The 27,405-nt window shown below is 50.3% G+C and overlaps 1 protein-coding gene and 1 long non-coding RNA gene across 2 annotated transcripts in view; one reads left to right on the plus strand and one right to left on the minus strand.

Annotated features, from left to right (window-relative positions):
• Positions 1–4,494: 4,494 nt before the first annotated feature.
• Positions 4,495–19,945, minus strand: LOC124088974 (uncharacterized). Its single transcript, XR_006850545.2, has 3 exons — positions 19,842–19,945; positions 5,903–13,923; positions 4,495–5,158 (listed from the first exon to the last, which is right to left on the minus strand). It is a non-coding gene; the product is annotated as an uncharacterized LOC124088974 (long non-coding RNA).
• A 66-nt stretch (positions 19,946–20,011) lies between these two features.
• Sim2 (SIM bHLH transcription factor 2) overlaps positions 20,012–27,405 on the plus strand; it is a 46,911-nt gene continuing 39,517 nt past the window's right edge. The window contains exon 1 of the mRNA XM_046438823.2: positions 20,012–20,841. Within this exon, the coding sequence (XP_046294779.1) occupies positions 20,667–20,841 (175 nt within the window). The 5' untranslated portion in view covers positions 20,012–20,666. The remainder of the gene's footprint in view (positions 20,842–27,405) is intronic.

Consider the following 27,405-nt stretch of genomic DNA (forward strand, 5'->3'; position numbering starts at 1 on the left):
TTTTTTTCCCCAGGATTACACTCAGGGACACTCCACCACTGAGCCACTCTCTTTTGTATTTTTTTAGAGACAGGGTCTCACTGAGTTGCTTAGTGCCTCACCATTGCTGAGGCCAGCTTTGAACTCTCAAACCTCCTGCCTCGGTCTCCTGAGCCACTGGGATTACAGGCGTGGGCCACTGCACCCAGTTTATTTTATTATTATTATTTAATGTAGTGTTGGAGATTGAACCCAGAGCCTCACACATACTAGGCAAGTGCTCTATCACTAAGCCACATCCCAGCCTCTGATGTACATTTTTTAAATTATTTTTTTAGTTATACACGGACACATATCTTTATTTTGTTTATTTTTATGTGGTGCTGAGGCTCTGTCACTGAGCCACAACCCCAGCCCCTCTGTTGAACTTTTATTTCATGATTTACTCCTTCTGAATCTTGAAATTTTTGCAGAGGGGTGTGTGTGTGTGTGTGTGTGTGTGTGTGTGGTTTTGTTTTGCAGAACTGGGGATTGAACCCAGGGCCTCATGCCTGCTGGGCAAGTGCTCTACAAATAAGCTACCTCCCCAGACCTTTGCAGATCATTTTAAAGCAATCTTTTTATTTTCCTTTTTTTTCCCTATATGATTTTGCCTCCAATTCTTTCATTTCCAGAGGCCCTGAACTCAGGGAGAGAAGCACAATGAGAGCCAGGAGTAAGACCCTGTGTGCAAAAGAGAATCAGCTGAACATTCACTGCTGAATAGCCCCACTCAGCTCCCAGCCCTGGAAGTAAGATGTCTTTTCTCCAATCAAGAAACCAGGGGAACTAGAGAAACTAAAAGCCCCCAGTAAGAAGACTTACAGAGAATAACAGTTGAGGCCCCCAATAAGGAAATCCCGACCACTTTCCAGTGGCCCTGCAGAGAAGCCCAGCCACGGCAGGTCCCACTGAACGCCACGGGCTTCTGGCCAGCTCCTTCCCGTCTGTGCCCAAGGTCTCCCCTTTTCCATTTGTTTGTTCTGGTTTCTGTTTGTTCTGTTAGCCCTCCTTTAGATACCACCCTCCGACGTCTTGTGATGGACATTTTTTCTGGCATTCTAACGTGAGGTGGTCTCTAATGTGAGGTAGGAAATAAAAAACAGGAAAGAAAGGCGAATGTCAGCAGAAGAAAACTTCAACAATGACAACAGGAATCCCCAAGAGAATCTACCCGTGCAGAAACGACGAGGGAACGTCAGGCGAAGACAGCGCAACCAGCAAGGCACATTCCTGGAATCTAAAGATGCATCAGCTGAAATGAACACTTTGACAGTCTGGTTGGAAAACGGTTGGAAAATCACCCCCCGGGAAATAGGAGACAATGCTGGAGAAAAACGAGAGGAGAGAGATGAAAAGAAAATCAGTCAACACAGAAGCCAACATCCAACAAAAGGGGTTCAGGGAGACAATGTGGAGAGGAAGGAGCTACCAAAGAAAGAAGACCCACAAATGTCACCACCAAGAGGCACGACCCCCCAGAATGAACAGGCAGGGAGCACCCGGCACAGTGAAGAGGGGGAAAGGGCACCCACGCACAGTTAAAAAAAAATCAAAATATTTCAAAGAAGAAAAAAATAGTTCAGATTTTTAAGATTTAGAGTGATATCAACTGGGTAGGACTGTTGGGTGCTGGAGTTATAACGCAATGGCTGCAAAAACGATTTCCAACCCAGAAGTCTACAGCTAATCTGGCAATTCAGGAATGAGGGGGACAGATAGGCCAAATCTCACACTCCAGTCCTCACAGGTGTCCTTCCTCAGGAAGTTCATTGGAGATGGGCTTCACCAAATGAGAAGTGGACCAGGTAAGACAAAGAGAGAGAGAGAGAGAGAGAGAGAGAGAGAGAGAGAGAGAGAGAACACATAAGCACACAAGCTGGGTTTAGGAAAGGCATTTTATATTATCTCAAAGCCCCACAGAAATACTTACTAACCACCAAAGGAATTGGAGTAAATTGTCGTAGGAAGTCTGAGAGATCCCACCTTCACCAAGGGATGAAATTCAACATCAGCAGGGACGGGGCAAATGGAAGCCCTGTGCCATTTGATAGGATGCAATGAGTGAGGTGTCCCCTGGAACTAATCCTGAGGGACATCAGACAGGAGGGCTGAGGAGCCACTTCAGAATAAAGAAACTAACAAGACAGGACAACTAAATGCCGTGCACACTCCTGGGTTGGATCCTGGGTTAGGTTACAAAGAACATTAGAGGGAAAATGAATGGAATTTGAATACAAACCCTTGATTAGATAGTAGTGTTTCAATAGCAGATTTCCTAATTTTAATAATTTCATAGAGGTTATGTAAGAGAGTATTCTTGTTCTTACTGAAGTATTTGGGGCTCAAGGGGCGTGATGTCTCCAACTTATTTTCAAATGAATGAGAGAGAGAAATAATCATACGGGAGGAAATGTAAACGCTTTGTGAATCTAGGTAAAGGGTGTGTGGTTCCTCGTACTAGTCTCGCCACACTTCTGCAAGCTGGAAATTATAGGAAAAGCTGCAAAATGTTTCTTCCATTCCATTAAGAGTTCACGTCCTCACAGTTTGCCCTTGATGGTTTTACTAAAAGCATAAATGAACTAGCTGGGCACAGTGGCACACTTCTATAATCCCAGTGGCTTGGAAGACTAAGACAGGAAGTTTGCAAGTTCAAGGCCAGCCTCAGCAACTTAGTGAGGCCCTAAGCAACTAACCTAACCCTAACCCTAACCCTAACCCTAACTAATGAAATATAAAAAAGGCTGGGGATGTGGCTCAGTGGTTAAGTGCCTGTGAGTTCAATCTCTGGTACCAAAATAATAATAATAATAATAATAATAATAATAGAACTAACAGAGCTTAAGTAAGAGCAGCTACGCAGAGATAGGCTGGACATGAATTAATTTCCCTTTGTCTCACCTTCCTCAGCTATGAAATGGACTAAAAATAGTATTTACAACTCAGGTTTTGAGGACTACGTAAGAAAAATGCAGTGTTCACACCTTCTTATTCAAAAGCTCACTTTGAAAAACAAACCCTTAGACACACAACTCCTCCTTGCTCAGACCTCAGCATGCAAAGGTGACACTTGGGCCTTATTCACGCAGTCTGTCCTTGTATGTGCCTAATATTCAGGTTTCTATACCTATACAGGAAGAGGGTGTTTGGACCTCCACTTAGCCCTAACAGGTCTCACTATCTCCCAAGTCCTATTTCACCATCTCAGAAGTATCCACGCTCCAGTGGCCATTTATACAGAGAGAAAAGTCAAGCTGAGAGGCACATCCCTCTTTCTAAACATAAGAAAAAGCTAAGAGGCACACCCCTCAACAACTGGGTGTCCAAAACCAACACACCTGAGACAATCACCCTGGGTCTGGAGACGCAAGCCTGGAATCAAGGACACGCCGTGTATGACTCCTGTTCCCATCCACGAAGAAACAGCAGAGCGAACCTTACCCTAAGAATAACCGTGAAAGCTGGGAAAATACCAACAATGGTCTCCTTGTGAGTTGAATAGTGTCCCCAGAGACTCATTTCTTCCCAGATCCTCAGAAAGTGATCTAATTTGTATATTTAATAAGTTAACATTTTGAGATGATATCATCCTAAATTTCGAGTGTTCTCTAAATACACCGGTTGGTTGTCACATCATGTGACAATGGAGGCAGAGGCTTGAGGGGTGCAGCCGCAGGTCAAAAAATGCCTGGGGTCACGCAGAAGCCAGGTTGGAAGAAGCAAAGAGGGAGTCTTCCCTGGAGGTCTTGGAGGCCACATACCTGCCAGGGCCACGATTTCAGACTTCTGGCCTCCAGAAATGTGAGAGGACTTATTTCTCTTTATGTAAGCCACCTAGTCTGTGATCACTTATTTATGACAGCCCCGGAAAATTAGTACAGGTCTTGTGGTGCTGAAGGTACGAAAGTCAGGATTCAGCACCTTCCAGAGAGGAAGAAACCGGTAAGTATTCCAGGCATCCAATTGAGACCCAGGAGCACTGGCCCTAAGAGAAAGGGGGATAAGATCCAGCCTGGACACCAGACGAGTCTTCTGAAGGATGAAGACACCAGGACCTGCATCCGGGTCACGGGAACCCAGTGCAGAGATCTGTGTATACACGTATGTATAATGGTGTGGAGAAGAGACAGAGAGAGGGCAGGGACGAGGAGAACCTCTAGAAACACTTAACTGATGCCAGGTGCGGTGGCACATGCCTGTAATCCCAGCAACCCAGGAGGCTGAGGCAGGAGGATCACAAGTTCAAACCCAGCCTCGGCAACTTAGTGAGGCCCTAAGCAAGTTAGTGAGACCCTGTCTCAACATAAAAATTAAAAAGGGCTGGGAATGAGGCTCAGTGGTAAGTTGCTCCTGGTTCAATCCCCGGTACTGAAAGAAAAAACCAAAATGATAAACTTCTAAAAGGACAAGTCATTTTTAGGAAAATCAGTAAAACTGATGAAAACCAAGACCAGAACAACAACAACAAAAAAATCTTCTTTTCTTCTCCAACTTTATTAAGGTAAAAATTGACAAAATAAAAAGTTTGCAACACAATTTGATATAGGTATACACTGTGAAATGATTACCATAATCAAATTAACTCCTTTGCCACAATTACTTATCATTTGTGGGAGGGAGGACACTTAATAGCTACTCTTATCACATATTTAAAGTAAATAATACAATATTACTAACTACAATCACCATGCCATACCAAAACAAAACAAAAAAACTTAGAAGTGCAAAGGGCCCATGGGTTAAATCATCACTACAAAAATAAATAAATAAATAAGTGTGTGTGTGTGTGTGTGTATCCTAGACAATGTGATGAGGCAACAAATAACTAGAATGAGAGATACAATGGATTGTAAAGGATCCAGTTAGGTTGTAATAACAGCATGGCATGTTCTTCTTCTGGGTAGTGGTGAGACTCGCCCATCCCTGATGCAGGCACCATGTGTGTGCAGATACCAAGGCCACCGTCCCATGGGGGTCACCCATCCATGTGGGTTGAGGTGGCAGACTTAGGGGAAGGAGGGATGCCTGGCTTGACTCAGCTACCTCTGGCCAGGCGCAGGACATCAGTCTGGTGGCTGACAGGAGGAGGAATCCAGCAGCTGATTGCAAGGTGGGGTCCTGGAGCATCTGTAAGAGTCTGAATTTGCCATGAAATCATTCTCATGCCTGAGCAGCAGTGACACTAAATAACCAAAAAATAAAAACAAAACCAACCACCCATGACAATCAAGAGACAGACGGCAGGAGAGAGGAGGGGTGTTGCATGTTAGTATCTTCAGCGTCTCTTCTTTCCTGCTTTTTGGACAAGAGTCTCCCGATTGCATTTTCCTGGGTGCAGCTAATGATGGGCTTAGCTCAGACCAGGTGCCCTCAGTGTCCACCAGAGGCAGGGTTTGGGGGAGCTGCAGGAGGAAACTCCCAGTTGCTGGGGCCAAAGGAATAGATCTGGGGAAGTTTGCTCTTGTCTATTATTTACTGAACACACCCGGGGCGGGGGGGGGGGGGGGGGCAGACGGGAGAAGTCCTAACAATGGATGTACATGTGGGAGAGAGGGGTGTCATCCTTGGAGAACTAAAAGTCTTACAAGACTCTAATACGCACGGTCTCATTTAGATTTTCTTTTAGTTTCTAAGCAGTTGGTATGCATTTCTAAAAAACAAGAACGCTTTTCTTAAAATAGACATGTATCATATCATCATTCACTGTACCTAAAAAAATTAACACAAACTCTTTGATAGCTTCAAATATCCAGTCAGTTTTCATATTTTCCTGATTTTCTTATAACATTTGCTGGTCCCTGCTTTGCATCCGGCATCTGGCTGATAGGCCTCTGAAGCGTCTTCACAATTCCTTCCTCCCCTCTTTTCCCTGTCCACTTACCTGAAGAAACTGGGTTGTCTTTCCTGTAGTTCTTCACTTTCTGATTTTCCAAGAGCATTCTGGTGTGGTTTCAGTTATTTCTACATCCCTGGATTTCCTGAAAACTGGTACATTAATCAGCATGTCTAGTTAGAGACTGAATCCAAGTCAGCATCTTTGTTTTTGGTAAAATATTTAATAAGGGGTGTGCTGGGTGTGGTGGCACACTCCTGTAATCCCAGCAGCTCGGGAGGCTGAGGGCAGGAGGATCTGGAGTTCATAGCCAGCCTCAGCAACAGTAAGGTGCTAAGCAACTCAATGAGACCGTGTCTCTAAATAAAATGTAAAATAGGGCAGGGGATGTGGCTCCGTGGTTGAGTGCCCCTGAGTTCAATCCCCAGTACCGAAACAACAAAGGATAAAAATAAAAGGGCTGTGTGCTCCATCGGGAGGCAGGTGAGATCGCCAACCACTCTGGAGAGATCCCTCTCTCTCCTACTCACCCCCGAGGTTAGCAGCCACTGACAGATGATGCGTGATCATGAAGGAGATTCATGATGTCAGCAAAGGTTTACAACATACATGCTGTACCCCAGTTCTCTAGCTTTTGTTTCTATATGAGGTGAATTCTTCTGTTCACCATCTGTTTGCCCTTGACGTGCATCTCACACATGTTCTTTACCATTTTCTTTTCCTTCAATCCCCATTGGGCCATGTCTGGTGGAGCTGGAGTCACCGTTTCCCATCACAATTCCCTTCTAGTTGTATGGACTGGTGAGATCTGTGATTGCCTTTCTCCATTTTCCACTAAGTTTTCTAAATTAACCAGGAAGGAATGCAAAAAAATGATCCAGGGTTTTGCAAACTGCACAGAGCAGGCAAAGAAAGGAAAGTGCTAAGCTCTACTGGAGACTGAGAGTCCACCATCAAGCAACAGTCCAAAAGGGTCCTTCACTGATGGGATGCACCTGAGGCCAGACATGACAAGCAACAGGGTGCCAATAAGCAGTGGACAAATCCAAACCAGAGAGCATCAAGGGTGCCGGGGCACGCAAGGTCACAGAAGGAGCCAAGCCCCACCCTTCTCCCAGGAGGGGCACGGGTCCTCTACACATCCTGGGTCTGTCTCCAGCAAGCCCAGGGCGTGTTCCAGCCCAAGTGGAGGCATCTGTTCTCAGCATGGAACCCCAAGCCCTGCAGGGGTACAAGGAAGAAAACAGGCAGACACAGGGAAAGCCTGTGGGTACACATCTCCCCGAGTCAAGGGCCTGGTGCTCAACACGTGCGCCTTTCAGCCGAGGAAGACACGTGGTTTTGTTTATTTTGTGGTTATGGCTTTCTAGCATTGGACACCGTGAGTCACAATATGTTTAACGCATGAAATCTGGGCAACTTGACCGATAGGACAGACCACGACTATTTTTAGGGAATGGCTCACAATTATCAGAATAGACTCAAAACAGTAGAAATTCTGAGTAAACACGCAGAGAACTAGTCTTTAAAAACCAAGCAGCTCACCGAGTGCTCGACAGGAAAGGAAACCTCTTTGGCTTTGACCCATGCTCTTCCTGACCCATTAAAATATACAAGGGCATCATCAGTCATTGAAAGCTAAAATTAACGCCTCACGGGTCTTGCCAGCGAGTTCTGGTGTCTCTAGTGGGGATTTTCCATGCTCTTGCAACAGTCCAGCCTCCGCTGGTGTTGGCTTGCGGGGAAATGAAAGCTGAGTTTCTTGCCTGGTTTTTACAGCCCTGGACACATGGACACCCTGCTTGGTCTTTGGTGAGGACTCCACTCTGGTCCCATTCACTCAAGGGCACCTATGATGTGCCTGATGCAAGGAGGTACACAAGATAGGCAAGAGCATCCGCTGGACCTGGGAACTCGGGCCTCCTAGACCTTCCTAGTCCCCACTGGCCACAAGATCCCAGGTCAAGTCTCAACACTCACGCAGCTTCTAGGCTCTGGAGGGACTCCTAGTGAAAGCAGCACGCGCCCAGTCAGGTTGCTGGATAAAGGTCCCAGCCGAGCTCTCCCTTACCAGCTGTGTGACAGGAGCCTGCAGCCACTTAGAAATGGTCAGGAAGGAGCAAGTGGCTGGAATGGGAGTTTGAAAGGAAGATCAGAGAAAGACCATGTGTGACCATTTCCTCCTTTAATCGGGCTGTAACTTTCACACAGTGAAACATAATGACATATAGACTCTAACGAGTACTGCCCGGTGAACTGTCCACACGAGTCCCAAGTCGAGATGCAGAACATTTCCAGCAGCCAGTAAAGGGAAGTTTCAATGTGCAAATCCCACAAGTCAAGTCAAGTGACTTCTATGATGTTGCCAAAATCGTCCTCCTGCCTGGCTTCAGAGCTGCTTCCTGAAGTGGAGATGGGTTGACAAGTCTCTCATGTCGTTCCCCTGGAGCCCAAGAGCACCACGTACAGACTAGTCACTGGTTGTGGGGTCACAGATAGAGTAGGCAGCATACAAGACCAAATAAGTGGGAGTCAAGGACACCAAGGTCACATAAGGTCATGTAAGGGGTAAAGCTTCACCTTCTTTTGGATGGGGCACAGGTCCCCTTGTGCATCTTGGGTCTGTCTCCAGTGACCCAAAGGCAGCTTGGCTTGGAGTTTCAGTGTGTGCCCAGTTTACTGGCCAATGATGCAAGGACAAAATCTGCAATATTGTCTTCCTCCTAATGTACTATATAGACCAGATTTTCTTTGTTATAATATTTTCAAAATACTGATAAAATTAGAACATGGTCAATAAAAGTTGGGCAATACAGCAGCGTTATCTGAAACAGCCAAAAGGTGGAACCACCCAAATGTCATCGATAGATAAGTGGATAACAAAATGTGCTCTCCCTGTGCAGTGGAATGTTACTCATCGGTGAAAAGGAATGAAGTAGTAATACAGACTACAACATGGATGAACCTCAAAAACATTATATAAGTGAAAGAAGCCAGTCACACAAAAGACCTCTTCTTTATGATTCCGTTCATATGAAAATCTAGAGTGTGGGAATATAGAGAAACAGAAAGTAGAGGAAATGCAGATGAAGGGTTAACAGCCATGGGGTGTGGGGTTTCTTTGTGAGCTGATGAAAATGTTCCATAATTGACTACGGTGAGACTGGACATATTTGTAAATATTCTAAGACCATTGGATTGTACACTTTAAATGAGTAAATTGTACAGTACATGATTATATCTCAGTAAAGTGGTATTTTCTTTTTAATTTTTTTAGTTGTAGATGGACACAATATCTTTATTTTAATTTATTAATGTGGTGTTGAGGATTGAACCAGGGCCTCACGCATGCAAGTCAAGCATTTTACCACTGAGCTACAACCCCAGCCCGTAAAGTGGTATTTTTAAAAAGAAAAAAGAAATTGGAGTATAGTTTGGGGGTAGAGGGTATGCTTAGCATGTGTATGGGTTCAATCCCTAGCATCTCCCCCAATTTTTTTTAAATTCAAGTTTTTTTAAATTAAAATGGAGGCAAGGAAAGGTAAATTGAAAGACCACTCCCAGTCTTACTACCTAAACATGCTCAAGGAACCTCATTCTGGAATATTCCCACATATAGTTATGTTGTTTTACTTAATTACATTCGTATAATATATAAAGCCTTATAGGACTGGTATGATTTCAACTTATATCACTCAGGATTTAATTGCCAATATTAGGAATCACATGAGCTATTTCAAGAGGAAAGGGATTGAACAGAGAGACCTTAGCACTAACAAAATTATTGGGAGGACTGGGGAGAGCAGCCAGGCTGGTTCACCAGAAGAATAACACATGCAGGACTGGCCAGCCAGGGCAGCTGTGGACACTGCCATAGCCAACAACAGCAGGATAGGAAGCTGCCACTGTCATTGTCAATCCAGCAATAGCCTTGCTAGCTGGGACTCAGGATCAGCAAACCACCTCTGGGACTGTTGGCTTCAGAGCAGTGTCATTGGGACCTCTGTCAACACAGCCAAAAATGCATGTGTGCACACACGTAACAATCACAAAAAAAAAAAAGTGTTCACTTCTTGGGCCTACTGGCAGAAATCCAGCAGCAGAAAAGTGACTTACACTTTGGTTCTTGAATAAGTGATTCAATTGTCTGCAAATAATTCACATCAGGAAGCCTAGCTTCAAGGGATTCTTAGAAGAGTAATTGTATATAGGAAGGTTTTTATCGCACCATCTTGTTAGAAACTTTAAAAATCTTTTTATTAGCTGCTTAATTTTTGGTTGAATATATGTATCAACATTTAATTAATCACCCCCACCCATTTATGAAAGTTTGCTTCCAGAGTTTAACATTGTAACTATTCCAGGCTTGGGTGTAGCTCAGCGTAGAACCTGCCTAGCATGTGTGATCGCTGGGTTCCATCTCCAGCATGTCAAAGCAAATAAATAAGATTCTACCGTTTAATATTACAAGTTATAATGTGATAATAATGCCAATAATAACAGCTAAAGTTTTTCAATCCTTGCTTCTCCCAAGCAGTGTGCTTGGCCCTTTATATTCATTATATTTGTCAATGATTTTTTACTTAAAACTCACAATCTCCTTATGAAATGGCTATTATCCCCCATTGAACAGATAACAAAACCAAAGGGCTTTCGAAGTCAAACCTTGATTTGACACCAAGTTTTGCACCCTTAACTACTATACAAATACTCAGGCAAAAGACTTTGGGGGGGTATTAGACATGATTTCCTTGGACACATAACCAGAAATAGAATTACTAGTTCAAAAGCTGTGAAGCTTTCTAAGGCCTTTGATACACATAATCAGGCCAGATTCTCACAGTCATTGTCAGGACCAAGAATATCCTCAGTGGCAGAAACTCAGTTTTATCATGCAAATGCCTGGCTCAGGGGTTTGGCACACTGTGGGCACTTGATGAATGTCTCCTGAATGAATAACAGTGTGTGTAGGAGGACACGAGGGCTCTCCAGTCCAGACAACTGCATTCCTTTGGCCGCAAGAAGCGTAAGCTGCTTCTAAGTCAGTCCAGCACCGATTGCACATGGAAATGAGCAATGAGCCAGAACATGCGACCCATCACGTTAGCCACCTTCACACGCCAGGGGAGTCACTACACCAGCCCAGGCTGACTGTGAAAAGGACTAAAATGATCTGGCAAGTCATAAGTCAGGCACATGTGTGACCATTTTATGCATGGGGCTGGAGATGGCCTCTATTCTTTTAGGTAGATAAATGCGGGGGGGGGGGATTTTTTGTTTTGTTTTGAGCAGGTACAACCACTTTGATTTGGATTGTTTGATAAGTTGATTGCCCTATCAAATGCTGGTTCTCTATATACATACTAGCCACTAGCAACTAACATAGATTGTCACAGTCCACCAGGGCCCAAGGCAAGTTAAACTGTGAGGCCAATGCATTAGCTGCTGCTGACCTAAACAGCCTTTACAAGCCCTGCCCTGCTTCTCTACCAGGAAGGGGTTTAAACCCACATAACCAACCACCAGCTGAAGGAGTTGGTATTGCCAATACCTTGCCACCTCCATGTACTGCTTTTCCCTGCAAAGCGTAGTAGCAGGAGAGTGGGTCCTGGGGATGTCACCACTAATGTGCAAAACACCTGCCACAATCAGCTGGCTGATAACAAGGTGGGTCTGGGTGGCAATGAGTGTGCTGTCTTTTGTCATGTGGGGGTTTCCATATTCCTTTTTGTGCAAACTTATCACTTTTTGAACTGTGCTATTTAGGGGCTTTTGAAGAAATAAAATTGTAACTTGCATCATCAAGATTTTAAAAATACCTGAAGAAAATGTCCATGTCATTTGATTCCTATTACCCAGGCTGTTCTTAAATCTGTGCATCTGTATCAGATCCTCCTGGCACAGTCAGAGGAAGGCTGGGAGGCAGTATTACCCAACCAGACCCTGATTTTATTTATTCCACATGGCCTAAAAACATGTTTGAACATAACATGCCATAATTTTTCTGGTGATTTCTATGAATCATTTTTTAATTATGAATAATGTTTTTAGAGACAGTCCTGCGAAATTTTACCCAAGGTTTCCTTGACAACCATCCCATAAAGTATCTAAAGAGCAGCAGCTCCCATGACCCACACAGAAAACCAACTTGAAAGCATGGATTCCTAAAAGATTCATTAGTCATCTTTGCTTAGACCCCGTCTCACAATTCACACATGCAAAGGGTGACTGGGAAATTTAGATCAACAAACATAGCCAGAAAAAATTCATTTACTGTCAAATGATTGTTCAAAGGGTTTTTGTACAATATAAATTCCCAGCTCCACTTGGAGCCTTCATTCTTTTCTTAAAGCTAGGAATTTTCTATTTTAAATTATTGCCTTCCTGACCTTCATTCTAGGGTTTTCAGCTTCTAAGAGATCAGCTGTGATTATGGCAGGATGGGTTCTTGCTCCGTAGCTCAACCCAGGTCACTTCCAAATTAAAACGTTTGATGATGAGTATGATTTCCATTTATGGGATTTACTTTCAGAAAAAAATATCCAGCTGCTCAAATCAAGTAGGGTCCAAATAAGGTATCCTTGGGATGGAGGGTGCACTCAATGGTAGAATATTTGCCTAGCAAGTATGAGGCACCAGCACTACAAAGATAGATAGATAGATAGACAGATAGATAGATGAATGAGATACTCTTAAAGAACAGGATGGGTGGGGTTAGTCTAGGAATGCCAGCACTTTTTGCAGGTGTATCTCTCCTGGAGTCCACATTCCTTCATTTGACAGTTGACAGCTTCTCTTTAAAAACAAAACAGGGAGGTGTTTTCTAGTCAATTACTGTAAGTAGACTTCAAAAAAACATTTTGTAAGTTATTCTTGTGTGCTAACAATGACATGGTGTTGATCTTTTTCCTTCCCAGCCCCCAATTATACAAGAATCAAAGCAAATTCACACATGATATTTCCAAAACTCGCAACCTTGTTTAAATTATTTTAAAGGTATTCGATGCTTTGGCTCTATATGCAGACACTGGGGGAAAAATACAAGACAAGTGGAAAATGGCTGTTTTGCCAGGAGAAACTAGCACTGAATGGTGCTCCCCCCACACGAACACCTGATTTTCTTCCCCCAGCGCCTGGTTGGATGTACTCATATGTTAGATGTCTCAAAATACTCTTCCTAGCATCTACCTCCCCGATCCCCTACGCCCAGCTCAGGACCTGGCAGATGGGAAGGACTCTCCAAAATAAATGCAAGGTTGAAATTGAAGCCTCTCACACACTGCAATAAAGCGGTTTAATTGGCTAAGACTCTGGGAGAGTAGTAGTACTTGCTTGATTCCAACCCATGGAACCCTGCACCCTGACCTCCTCTTCCGAAAAGAGTACAGCTACAAATGTGCGCGTCCAGCTGAGGTAGGCTCCAGAGGGCACACCCGCCTGGTTCAAAGGCTCTGGGAGAGAAAGCAGAGAGAACTCCGTGGTCAAGTTAAAGGATGCCTTTATTCTATACCGCAGGGTATAGAATGAGTTGGTGCAATAACCAAGATTATTTTTTCCACCCTCAAAAAACTGAAGAGGGTGTTGGAATTGCCCCCTCCAAAATACATATATACTCAGAAACCGCGCAGTCTGAATCCACTCTGAACTGATGCTTCTTCCTGGGAAAATAATCTTGAATTAAGGAGAAGTGCTTATTTTAAAAAGGCTTTCGTTTTACACGAAAACGTGCTCCCCTCTGTTCCTCCTCCCCAGGGTGCTGGCTCTGGCACCTAGAGGGAATTCTGTCTGGGGGCAATTAAAAAGGGGAAAGGGACCAAAAGGGGACGCTGGACTCTCTTCCTCAATCCGAGAGCCTCCCAAAACCCTGCCTCCAGCGCAAGAATTCCAGATCCGAGCTGTGACTAGCACGAAAGAGCTGGGGCCAGCTCGGGAGGTTTTGGAGACGCTAAGAAGATGAAGTCCTCCCACCAGATACCCCATCCACAGGGCCGGGTATCGCTGGCTCCCGTCGCGACACGGGTCTCGGCTTCCTCCTTCCTTTCGGTCCCGACCTCCCGCGTGGAAGGAATCTGGGGAACAGGAACGGAGAGGGGGTTGAGAGACCCAAGTGGAAGAGGATGCGGGATGGGCAGGGCCGCCCGCCTCAGGGCTGGCCGTTGCCGCTCTGGCCCAGGCTCGCCTGAGAGGTCCGCTCCATCCCACAGGACCCCACCCCGAGTGCCCGAGCCCCAGGCCCCCTCCCCGTGCGTGCGCAGCGCACGACCTCCCTGCTCCCTGCGTGAACCCCCAGGCCGCCGGGCACAGGCCCCTGGTGCTGCAACCTGCCGGCCCTGGCTGCGTCTCTAGTCCTGTTGGCCCTCGGGGACTCTGCTGGCCTCAATTCGGGACGTCCGAATAACTCCGAAATAATCCCTGAGATGGCACCCAGCTCCGGGGACCGGGTTACCCAGGCCCTTCTGCGGAATTAAGGCAACCCCCTGCGACGGAAGCCTGACCTCCCCTCCCGCCCCCTCCCTCCCCTGCAGCCGGCCTGGCCGCGTGCTCCACTGTGGCCCGCAGCTCAGCGGTCCCCACGCCGGCGTGGCCCCGCGGCCGCTCAGCTCCCAAGTCCAGCTCCGCTGGTCCGGCGGGGCTTAACTTCAGACCTGGAGTGAGTACCTCAGGCCCTGGACTTCACCCCCTTCTCCCCCAAGGCACGAGTGTGTTCCGCTTCAGACGCACCTCGCAGGAAACCCACCTTCCACGCCGGCTTCAAATGGGAAAAATACAAATCCGCGCGAAGCGGGGAGGTGCCCACACCCGGGTTTGGGGCAGCCGCGCGTGCCCAGGCCTGGCTGGAGGGCGCCTACCCGGCCCCCCCCCCCCCGCCTTTCCGCAACTTTTTCTCCATCAACTGGGAATGCATTAGCTACCTTCCTGAAAATTTGTTCCGAGTAGGCAAGACATTTCTCACCATAGCTTTGTTGTGCCAATAGATCCATTGTGCTAATTAAACGGAACGAGTTTGTGTCCTTAAAGCACCGGGACTGTCCTATATTGTGGTCAACCCTATATCAATATTAGGAAAAAAAAAATTGAGCCCACTATGTTCGTGCTTTCTTTGATGTGCAGAAATATTTATCTCAGGTGGATAGGTTTTATTTTTTAAAGAGATGTTTTGTTAGTTGATGTTTTTGAAGGGATGTTTCGAAGACGCCCTTAATGAACTAATCGGTTTTGAGATTTCGAGGCGACGTGTAATTGATGTAACCACCGAGGACTTTCAGTACACACCAGACTAAGAGGCCTCTGGCTCAAGGGTTTCCAGAAGCGACTCCGAGCTCCCTGAAAGCCATGGGGATTGTTTCTAGAAGAAAGTAGGGCTTTGCCTCTCCCTAACCCGGGATTTCATTTAAATTAACATGGACCAATAACGGTCTGGGAGAAAGCGGCAGGTCGAGGGCAGGTGGGAGGATGTCCGCGGGGACTTCTGCTCTGCCCTCTCTCCATTCGGAAGAGCCCGGCTCTGAGCGCAGTTCCAAGAGATGGGAACAGCCATTTCCCCCCAAAAGAACCTGCCCTTCCTGGAGGTCAGGAGGTGTGTGTGTGAGCACGTCAGCGCAAAGTGCAAAAGCCCCCCACCCCCACCTTCTTAGACACCCAAGAGAAAGTAGAACTGAGCTTGGAAAGAGAAATGCAGAGGAAAGGGCTCATCCCTCATCTCAGGTAAAAGAAAAGTGTGCCGTGGCTGCCGTTTACCCAAACCAGGCGGGGCTTCTGTAACTCCCTGTGGTCTTCTCTCGGGAATTTTCTAATAGCTATAATTAATTACCAGTGGCAATAACTGTTTCTGATCCCCCAATGCATCCCTTAAGAGAGCCTGAGGCCCCCCTCAACCCACCCCACCTTATCCCAGGAATCAGTAGTCATTCTGGACAACCAAGTCCAAAGAGAAGGGCTTTTCCTCCCAGAATCCCAGAGAGCTGAGTCCATTTCAAGCATCCCAGCCCCCACAGGCCACCCTGGAGGTGGGGATAATCTCCCTGCTTTCAGGCCTGTTTGCTCTCTCCTCCTTTCTCTCCTTGGGGAGAGGGAACTGCTGTCCCAGTTTGGTGTTCCCCAGCCACCAGTCCCTGGACCCAGTGCAGAAAGGAGGATCCGCACGACGTTACTGCGATGGAATCAGATAATCAGTTACCCCGACCAACCTAAAACCAAACATTTTCTCCAAAGGAGTAACTTCCAGTAAAAGAAGTTACTATATTAAAAAAAAAAAAACTGAAAAGAGAAACTTCTGTCCCTCAATTACTTTAGAAGGAGTGAGCAGAGCAAGTTACTGCCTTGACCTCTAGAGGAATAAATTATTAGGTAATGGCTCTGGCTACCTGTAATTAATTGTAAATGATTAATTTATATTAATATTGCAATTAATATTGCAATGGTCCCATGCTCCTTTCTAGGAGTAGCAATGACCCCAAAGAAAGCTGGTGATGTCTCCATGGGGCTTACACATGGAAAGCAGTGAAAACTCAAGGTATTCTTTCAGAAACTCAGACCAGAAAAAACTGCCAGACGGTAAAGTCATATATGTGATGCTGGACCACAAGCGGGGTTTCTGAAGTAACCACATTGTGCTAATTGCCTGTGTAGACAAGAGCTTATAAATCACATAGGATCGCATCTCGGCAGCTCTGAATTTCCTGTTGCCTCTGCTTGCTCTGGGGCTGAAGTTCTCTTTAAACTCTACTTTGGTAGAGGTTCGAAATCCAGTGCCTGTAATGGAGGGTACCCCCCCACACACACCACCCCAACCTTAGTAACCAGGTCTCTGATCTGCCATTGCAGCAGCCTCTCTGGAACCCATTCCCGGAGGAACATCTGCGTGTCGTCCCCCTTGATCTCACGCGACAGTCGGTTTCCGCTGGAGATGGGCTTCTCAGGTAGGCGGCGGGGCCGCCTGGGGAAGAACAGTTGCGGAGCATCTGAAGCGGAAAATCCAAACAGATGTGGGGCGGCCTGGGACCGCCCCTTTCCTCTTGGGGCCTGAATTTCGACCAGATCAGTTCCTAGTGGAAAATTTCTAAGAGATGGGGTACCGCAGGGCATGCTCCCGGGCCCAGAAGATTGGAGCACGGTGCCTTGCAAGTAGGCAGCTCCCGGGAAGCTATGGACCACATCTTGCAGAGACCCCTCTTGCTACCTGCCCTCTACAGTTAACTTCCTGGCCAGTAGGCCAACAGCGGTTCTGGTGACACCCTGGACTGGGGTTGATAGGTGGGGTTCACTGCATCTGTGCCTCTCCTGGGGCCATGAGCTGGTCAAATGTGTGAACCAGTAATCTCTCACCACTTCAAGAGTGAGGGACACATAGTAGTTGTCCAACTTAAGGTCACCACGGGATGTTCCTGATTACTCCAATTAGCACTTGTTCACTACTATACCAAGTTTAAGCAAAGCTTCTAACTTCATACTGTCTCACATCTAGGACTGTCTGGGTGTTGTCCTAATTGTTCTGATCTGAGGGCCCCAGGCTTTAACCCAGGTAGGGAGAGCCATGGGACGGCCCCAACCAGAGACTGGGATTTTTTCCTTTCACTATTCCACGTTACTATCACTATCCTTTCGGCTTGGGAAACCTCAAGACTCCTGCCCAAGTACTTGTGGTACTTTCGATCATGCTGTTGGGGGACTCTAGGCCCATAGCCAGTTGTGTGTGTATGTGTGCCCTGAAAGAATGTTTGTGAGGGGAATGGGAAAATAAACAAGGAGAGAAATGAATTACAGTAGATGTGGTAGAGAGAGAAGATGGGAGGGGAGGGAAGGGGAGATAGTAGAGGATAGGAAAGGTAGCAGAATACAACAGTTACTAATAGGGCATTATGTAAAAATGTGGATGTGTAACCGATGTGATTCTGCAATCTGTATTTGGGGTAAAATTGGGAGTTCATAACCAACTTGAATCTAATGTATGAAATATGATATGTCAAGAGCTTTGTAATGTTTTGAACAACCAATTAAAAAAAAAAAGAATGTTTGTGCCTGCTGGGCATCTGCTGAGGCCGACTTTGGGCCTGGAAGCGTCCCACACCCTGATATCTTAGAGGCTTCAAACGCCCCATTTTGCTGCCACTCAAAGGAGGCGATTTGATCCTGTCTTGAAGGTGCCTAAACAGCGGCTGCCACTGTAAAAACCCGGTCTGGAGAGCTCAAGTGCGCTTTCCGGTAAAATCTGGGAAATTTGGTTTGAGCAAAGTTTCCGTTCTTGTTACTCGTCGGGTTTCTCCCACTTCCACTTAGCCATGTTTCTGCGATCTAGGTAATCCCCTTCAAGCCGGGGAGGAATTCTCCCGAGTCCATAATTGAGGGTTGGAAATCGTGGGGGTGAGAGAAGCGTAAAATCCTCCCGAAGCCTGGGAAGTGCTAGAGTGCGCTTGGGAGGGAGGCCTGCAAGAAGCTGTGGCGGGACCGGTCCGCAGTCCCGGCTCTTGGAGCCCCTTCTCTGCGAGGCCCCAGGCAGTCAACAGCGCCGCGCGGCGCGGGATTCTGGTCACGGAAGTGGGCCGCGGACGCCTGTTTTGGGCACCTGCGGACCAGCGCCGCTGACGCGCGGCCCCAACTCTCCACTCGCACCGCTGAAAACTGGACAGCGTGCCTAGATCCGAAACACCAAAGGAAAGTGCGGGCTCCACTGCGCTGCTGGCTCGTGCAGCTTCGCGGTTTCCCAGCACCATTCCTAAGACTATTGGCCACAGTGGGTTTAGCAGGACTGGGCAGGCTGATGCCCAGACCAGGTTTATACTATGAAGCCCAGGGAGGGAACCCACATCTCCTCCAACGCCTCCAAACTTCGGACCTTCAAAGGGGTCCGGGAAAAGGTCAGAGCGTCTACTGCAGGCACGGCAGCCGGAAGCTGGAGAGGAACGTGAGAGCAGCAGACTCCTCCCGGCCGGAGGTAGAGCAGCGGCACCCACCTATCCCCCATCCCCGTCCACCTCCTAACCGGTGCCCATCTCGAGGTCGGGGGCCTCACGGCCCCATAATTCTACAGCTTTTAGCACTGTGCCAAGAGCTCCCTCAGGGCTCAGACACCCAGTAAGAACTGCCCTCTGGCCTGTCCCTGACCCGGTGAAGCACGGAAGCTGGCAACGGAACCGTCCTGGGGCGTTCAGACTCCAGGAAGGAGGGGGGATTTCGGAGATGGCAGTGGCGGGGCTGTGCGGCGGGCCCAGGACTAGTGCTTATCTCTGACTGCAGGAGCACGAAGGAGCGAACCGAGTTGGGGAGGAGAGGCGGGATGTGACTATAAGGTCTAGTGTGGCCCTGCGGGAGAGCGTGTGTTCCCAGTGCCCGCGTCTTCAACAGCGCCTCCCTTCTCCAACTGCCTTCTGCCGACCACCACGGGTCCCACCAACGTCTCCCAGTGGCCCTAGCTCGGTGACACTCTCCATGAAACCTCCGCCCAAAAGCGATTCCCCGAAATTTAGGCTGCGTTGGATCAGGCTGCGAGACGGCTCTGGGCTGCTGGAGGCAGGGCAGCTGGGCCCCGTTCCCGCCGGCGCCCCGGAGAGGCCTCGCAGCTGGGCTGGGCTCCCCGACCCTTCCCTCCCTCTAGCTCGCGCGCCCCGGAGGTCTCCCGCTCCTATCAGAAAAGTGTCAATCTCCTTTCGCTCCGGAGTTTCCAGGAGAGAAAGGGCAGAAGAGTGACTTCGGAGCGTGTAGGGAGGGGAATCTTCCCTCTGGGCACCCCTTTCCGCACGCGGAACTGAGGAGGAGGGCGTGGGACCAGCGCGGACTTGGAGGCCTCGATCCTCCCCACAGGGCACTTGGCCGCCGGGTCGCGCCGCCTCCTCTTGGCCGCGCCCGCCGGTGACCAGCCGGGCAACCACAGAAGAGGCCTCGGCACCCCTCCCTCGTTACTCCTTCGCCCCACCCCGCAGCCCATCCTAACGCCCACGTCCCGCGACTCCCTCTCCAGAGCGGGTCTCCGCGCCGCGCAGCGTTCACTCACCGCGATCTCCCCGAGCCCGGGAGCGCGCCCGTCTTTCTCGGGACAGTCCCTGGAGGTAGAGACGCGGAGGCGCGCCCGTGACTCCAGGGCCGCGGCGGGGTCGGAGGCGAGAATCGCCGCCCCCGCCCCCGCCGCGGTCCCTCCCCCTGCCCCCCCCCCCGTCCCGGGCCCTGGCGGCCCAGTGCTCCGCCCGAAGGCGGGTCCGCCATAAACAAACGGTGCTCGGTCGCACGTGGACTGCGGAGCAGCTGCGCCTCCCAACAGATCGCGGACTCCGGAGCGGGGTCTTCAGGCACAGGGAGCAACCAGAGAGGGCAGGAGAGCGCGCCCAGGCCTGGGTCCGGCCCAGCCGTCTCGGTCTAGCTCCCCTCGGCTCGGGTCCGCTCCATGGCTCCGCAGCCACCGCCGCCCCTGCCGCCCTCCAGATCGGAGGGGCCTCGCGGCAGCGAGTGCCAACACCCAGTTAAGGACTAAACTGCACCACCGCCTCTTCGCTGGACCCTTATACCCTAAGAAAAGCTGAGGCCGGGGAGACAGGAGGCAAGAAGAGTGAACAGGAAGCAGGGCTCGGGTCGCCGCGGAACAGTCCAGCTCTAGCCGCAGGCGGAGCGCGGGGCGGCGCAGCTGGTTTGCGCTGAGCTCTGGGCTGGCAACTGCGGAGAAGTTCCTCGGTGCCCAGGCCGGTCCGGCGCACCTGTCCGTGGCCGGCACCCGGGATTCACCTGGCCCCCGGGTCCCCTTTCCCGGTCCCAGCTGCCGCAGCCTGAGCGGGACTCCGCGGGCCTGGAGCGCGGCCAGGTCTAATATGCCCAGAGCCGAGGCGCGATGAAGGAGAAGTCCAAGAATGCGGCCAAAACCAGGAGGGAGAAGGAAAATGGCGAGTTTTATGAGCTGGCCAAGCTGCTCCCGCTGCCATCGGCCATCACTTCGCAGCTGGACAAAGCGTCCATCATACGACTCACCACGAGCTACCTGAAGATGCGCGCGGTCTTCCCTGAAGGTGAGGCCGCAGGTGGGCGGCCGGGAACTCTGGGGAGTTAGGCAGCCTCGGCCCTTGCAGGAGCCGGCCCAGATGGGCCATCGAGGTCTCCCAGCCAATACTCGGGTGTCTTGGGAGGGCCGAGCCAGCCGGGGACTTCAGCTGGGACGCAGACTCAGGGAGAGGGGCCAGGGCCACCACGGCCCAGGCGACCAAACCATCTCTTGGCTCAGGGGAGCGGCAAACCAAGGATTGTCCCCGGGACCGGCGGTCCCCAGTTGGCGTTGGCATACTGGTCCATTCAGGTTTTACTCTCTCTCTCTTCCTTCTTCCCCCTCTGCTCCTCCTTTCCTTCCTCCCGCCTATCCTTTCTTTTCTTTCTTCTTTGTGAATCTATTTTACTTTTGTTTTCTTTTCCTCTCTTCTTTCTCCTCCTCCTTTCCATTTTTAAAAAAAAATTCTTCTTCGTCTTCTTTTTCTTCCGTCTCTTTCCTCTCCTTCTCTTTCTCCTTCTTCTCCTCTTCCTCCTCCTCCTCCTTCCCTTTCTCTTTCTCTCCCCCCACCTCCTTCTGCTCTGGTTTGGTGTGTTTTGTTTTCTTATTTTTTTTCTCTGTTCCTTTACTCCTTTCCTTCTTATTTACCTACCTCTTTTCCCTCCTTCCTTTCTTCTTTCTTTCTTCAGCTCCCGTTTCTTTTCCGGGCCTTCATCCCTCCTTCTCTTTCTGGAGAAAAGAGAGCAAGCAAGCAGGGTGCTCGGTGAGGCCACAGCCACCGAGGACTCGTGGAGTCAGGTCCTCGGTCTCTCGTGCTGCCCTCCCAGTCCTCTGGGGTTCGGAGGTTCGGGTAGGAGAGATCGCGGGTTGGTGAGCTGAAACACCCGCGAAGAGAAAGGTAATTATTTCGAAAATGGCAGGCAGGGCAGAGCTTAGCAGTTCTTTTAGGATTGAAAATACACTACTGGCGGACGAGGACACACCGTCAGGCAGAGATCGTAAGAAATGGTGGCGTGCTGGATGGGCTTTCCCAGCACGCACACGTCGGCCTCCGCCTGGGACTGTGGCCACCCGGCCAGACCTCCAAACAGCAGGTCCGGGATCTCACCCCCAAGGGACTCGGACACTGCCGGGAAAGGCACTGTTCAGGGTTCTGATGGGCGCCCCAGGATTTCCAGGCCCTGGAGCCACACGAGAGGACTTCCTAGTAAAGAGACCACTTCAGCTGCAGGGCACTGGAGGGTCGCTGCAGTACAGGCGACAGGTGTCCTTCGGCCACAGGGCGCCTCCATTAATATCATCCGCGGCCCGGAACTCGACTCGGTAAGCTTTTGCGCTCGGCGCCTCCAAACGTGTTATTTGCGGTCGTTTCTGGGTCTGCAGCTGCGTTTTCCACGGTCTTCCTCGTGGAGCGCAGCGGGCCTTGTCGGCAATTGCGGCCTGCAGTCCTGCGGCGGCCCGGGTCTGGAGCAAGCGCCGGAGCAGCCCGGAGCCCTAGGGAGCTGAGCGGCCGGAAGCGGTGGCTGGGCCTCTCGGGAGCCTCCCAGCCTGGCCGCGCGGTCCGCGGTCGAAGGGCGCTTTCCTCCGGTGCGCGGAAGCCCTGAACCTGCTGGGCTGGGGCCTAGCGCAAGTTCCTGCGTTTCCTAGTCCGATCCGCGGAGAACCTCTCCCCAGCCCCTTCCTTCGCTGGGAGTTGTTCACCGCGGTGTTTCCTACTAGTCGGCCCAGCGATGAGTCCTTGGCTACAGAAGTAGAAATGATTCCTTTCCAGCTGAAGTTTCGGTGGACATTAAAAGCGAATTAGGTTTATAAGGGTCGAGTCTCCTTTCCACCCGGGGAGTAGTGTTAGCTGGTTTGCTGGGATGCGTCTAATCCGCTTGCTACAAAGCAGGCAGGGTAATGGGCTTCTATCCTCTGTCCTCTCTCTTCCCACCTTTCTTTTGGGGCGGGGGAGAATAAATTATCTGAAGAGTTGTTTGTTGCCAAAGATTTCTAATAAACCAGAAGTTAACTAATAGGAGCGATCTGGGGAAAAGGGCTTATTTTAAGCTATTCGTTGTTTTAGGGATTTCCAGGGAAGTTTGCTAAAATGTTGAAAAGTGGCAGATGTGCTGCCACAGCAGACATTTAAATATCTGTGGGGTGTATGTAACCAGGGAAGCACATCATCAGGCCTTTGGGTCCAGAATGACTGAAGACTTTGCTCCTTGTTGTGGGACCGCGTGGTGTTGTTGGGGTTGATGCCTTGAGCAACTGCTGCCAGTGCTGTGTTCAGGAGCTGCCTACTCAAGGGGCCACCTGCATCTCCTGGGTTTTGATCCTGGAGGTTGGCTCTAGATTTTGTAAATGATCCTGAATCATAGCGTACAACTCGGGGAAGGGGGCAGTGGCCTAATCCCTTCCTACTACACTTCTTGAAGTCAGGAAGGGGAGCCATGCCGTCTCAAGCACTGTCCCACTGCTCATGTCTGGGACCTGAAGCTTTGGGCTGCAACGCCTACTCCCCTCAAGTCCAGTCCGGGTCTAAGGAGTTGGGAAGCTCAGGGCATAGGGCAAAGAGAAGTTGCGATTAGGAAGAACTCCACCATCAAAATAACTCCCTTGCCCTCAGAGGCTTTGAATCCGCTCCCACCCCCCACCCCCCCACCCCTGCAGGGGACCTTCATTGATTTAACCCTGGTTCTTGAAGCACCCAGGTTGCTGGGGCCCTGCTGAGTTGCTGGGGTCAGGACAATGACCCCACGGAGGTCTTAGAGCCAGAGCAAGTCTGGGTATCAACCAGAGCTCTGAGATGGCTTACAGCTCTTGGCTGAAAATAAAAGATATAGAGTGGACCCATTTGCCTGAAGCAGGTGGGATCCCTGGGTAAAGAAAACTTTTGAGACCATTTTCTGCATCTGGGATGCAGAAAATGAATGGCACAGTCTTAAGGACCGGTGGGATCATCAGGAACCCTTCATATCTGGGGAAATTGAGGCCAGAGAGGAAACTGGCCTCCCCAAAGGCGCTGCAGCAGGGGAGGAGTAGGACAGTAACTGCGGAGGCAGCCGGTTGCTGTATATCCTCCTGCCTCTGCACTGAAGAGGCCACCAGGAAGAGAAACTCAGAGGTCCCACACCAGGGCAGAGGGAGGCACCAGAAACCAAGGCAGACACCTGCTGGCAGGCCAATTCTCAGACTTGGGGAAATCTTTCAATTTTTACATTTGGGACGGAGGAGGCTCTGTCATCCTGCCCTGGTAGGCCTCGGTCTCTTTGTAAAGCGGCCCATTACCGACTCCACACCCATACAGGTGCACAGTGGAACCTTGTCATAGGTGGCAGTCTACTCTGGTTACCAGTCGCTGTAGACTCCGGGTGTTTCCTGGACCAGGCTAGGCTTAAATGGCAGTCACCGAGGAAATCACTGCCCTGAGTCTAAATATCTGCGGCTTTCTGGGTGGCTACCTTTTCTCCCCTTCAACATAGAACTAAGAAGTGGGAGGTAGATAGGGTGGGTGAGGGCAGGAGAGAGCAAGGTCGGCTTTGGAATGCGGGCTGGAAATTGAACACTGGATGAGTTTTAGCGAGTAGTTGGAAAGCAGATAAACCTAGGGTTGCGGCAGAGATGGAGTGCAAAGGGTCGCCTGCGCCCCTCCCTGGGTTCCGGAAAGGAGGCTTCTTGGAAACCGCAGATGTACCGAGGCAAGAGACCTGTGGGTGCTTCCTGGCCGTAACTGCACTGTGAACACACTCGCCAGGACGCAGGGTAGTTTCCTTGGGTCCGAGGGCCAACTTGGGTGATTCCCTCGAGGAGTCCCGATTAGGACAAGCGATGAGGAAAGGGTGGCGTTTCCTGCCGGACCTTGCACACCGACGGCTAGCTAGGACGAGGGACTGGCCTCTGGTCCCGGCTCAGGAATGAAGTGGGAAGCTGAAGACCCAGAACCAGGGTGTGTGGAGGGGGGAAGGGATTAAGGCCTGAATTGTCCCGGTGACTGGGTTGAATTCAGTTGCAGGCAGCCGGCTAACCCCCCACCCGCACACCTGAGCTCCGCGGGGAGGAAGCGCACGGACTGTGGAATAATTTTCTTGGATTTAAACGATTTGATTCCGAGGGTTTGGTGAGGAAAAAGTCACCCTATGCCAACATGGCATTATAGATCTTCCTGTACCGCAGCCCGAAATCACGTAGGTTATTTTTAATGGACTCGTTTTTTGGAGTGACGAAGATTTCACAACCCTCCCTCCTCTCACTTTGAAGTGGGCCAGGCCTAGGGCTCGGGAGGCAAAGCTCACCGTCGGCAGGGCCGCGCGCGGCACAGGCCCTGGAGCGAGTAACCGGAGCGCGCGGGCTGCAGATCCAGCCCCTGCGCTCCAGAGCCCCGGACCCCGACCCCGACCCTGGAGCTCCGCGGCGCGGAAAGGAAGCCTCGCCGGGGAGCGTCGGGCGGCTCTGGGTGCGGCGCGCGGCTCGGTACCCGCGGCCGCTGGGACTCCATCTCGCACTTTCAGGACCTACGTATTCCGTCCTGGGGCCGCGGGGTCTTCAGGGCACGCGCAACGCTCGTTCGCAGCTGGCCCGCCAGGCTGGAAGCCGTCTCCCCTCCTTTCCCCCGTCGGCCGCAAGGAGACTTTCTTGGGGAGCGTCTCTACCTACCACCCCCTTCACACCTGATCCCTGGTTGATGTGAACAGGGGTCGCTCGACGGCGAATTTTCCAGGGACCCCAAAGAGAACAGAAAGATTCCAGGACTGAGAAGAACTCCTGTGCGCTGGAGAAGTCCGCGACCCCTGAGAATGTACACGGATCGTGGTGTCCAGAGAGGTGCAAACTATGGGTTCTACTGGATCAGCAAGGCGGTACCCAGCCCCAAACTCCTCCCAGCACAAACTCACGAGACCCGTTAGCCCTGGAAGAGAGCTACCAGAGCCCGCCGCTGCGCAGGGACTGCGGTTGGAAACGCCGTGGGGTGACCGGCTGAGACTCGGCCTCCGCAGCCTGTGCTTGGGTGGAGGAGCAAGAGGATCAAGCCGTTTCTTACTCCCGCCCCCACACACCCTACTAGACTTTGGAGTGGTTTGCTATGAGTATGTGTGACCTTGCATCCTCAGATCTGGCCCTCCAAGGGCAAGAGGTCGCACTCCCCCAGAGACACACCCTCCCCCCCTCCCCCAGGGGGGTGATAATTGGAGGAGGGGAGGCTGGAGGCAGCGAAGGAGTGGGCTAGACAAAGGCCATGGCAGTAGCCACAAACAGCGAGGCCTCACTTTAGCCGGGCTCAGTGAATCCCCAAACAATCCTATTTTAGAGGCAAGAAATAAAGGTTAGAGGTCGGGGCTTTGACTGGAGATCAGGCCCTGCGGCCTGGCCAAGTTGCCTTCTAAACCACAGAAGGCGAGTCCCAGGAGGTGAGACACGGGGACTTCCTCAACTGTCCTAGATTTTTATACCCTTATCCAATGTTCCTGTGGAGGTTGGAGGCAGGGACAGCCGCCTCCCTGTTCTTAGCCCCATTCAATTTTCACAGGAGTCCTGGGGAAGTCTTTCTGTCCCGTAGGGAGGTGAGAGAATGGTGGTCTGACTCTAGTGTTCTTACCTAAGTCCAGGCCCTAGCTCTCGGCATCCAGACCCACAGGCATCCTTCTGGCTAGTCCAGAGGAAGGACAGAAACCTGGATGTCCTCTCATCTGAGCAAAGCAGATGAAAACCTCACAGCGGGAAAGCAATCTCCCTTTCTCTCCAAATCATATTCTTTTTGCAGCCCCATGTTTATGGTCTGTGACCTGCATCCAGAGATACCCCCAGAGCCTGACTGAAGCCCCACAGGACAGTTGCTCATGAGCTGTTTGCTGACTAATCAGAGAACAGGAACCATATTTAGGTGGCTTCTGCAGACAGCAAGTCTGTGGGGGTTAAACCAGAGGACAGGCAGCATGTGAAAACAGACCCTGTACCCGTAAACCCTGGGAGCAAGCAGGAAAGGAGGTACCTAAAGGCTAACTGGCAGAAGTGGGGCATGTGGGCTTGATTCCCTTTTGCCCTGACCTAGCAGCCCCAGTTTCTCCCTGGCCATCCTTAAATGCCAGTGGCCAGAGGTCCCCAGCTTGTCCTGTGGAGGCAGGCAGGATCCGGGAAATCCAACCTGGGGCCTGAGAAACAACAGGTCTCAACTCTGAAAGCAGTCAATACCACCAACAGCTCACCAACTTCTAACCCTGAAGGAGCTTAGCCCAGACTTCAACTCTACCCCACCCCCACTTTTCAAATAAATAAACCAATCCCTTTCCTGGGTCCAGGTAAGGGCCACATGCCTAAAGCTTCACTTTTTCAGGAGTGTATATGGCTTTCTATTACCAAGAGGATGCTTTTCATTACAAACCTTACTTTATTCAGTCTCTGCTTCAGCCCAAAGTATATTTTTATGGGCTGAGGGGAAAAAAGAACTCACCACAGGAGTTCCTAATGGAAGAGCTGGCAGAGCCTTAGGGTGAGGTGGTCCCTAGGTAGGGAGTGCTTGGGGGAACCATTTGGTGATGCCTAGCTACCTCCAGCCAGGATCCTGAAGGGCAGTCGAAATCTCCATCAGCACAATAGAGGCATGGGAACTTTC

This window comes from Marmota monax, unplaced genomic scaffold (assembly GCF_021218885.2).
Source record: "Marmota monax isolate L192 unplaced genomic scaffold, Marmota_monax_Labrador192_F-V1.1 WCK01_AAM20220418_F8-fsc00125, whole genome shotgun sequence".
NCBI classification, from domain to species: domain Eukaryota; kingdom Metazoa; phylum Chordata; class Mammalia; order Rodentia; family Sciuridae; genus Marmota; species Marmota monax.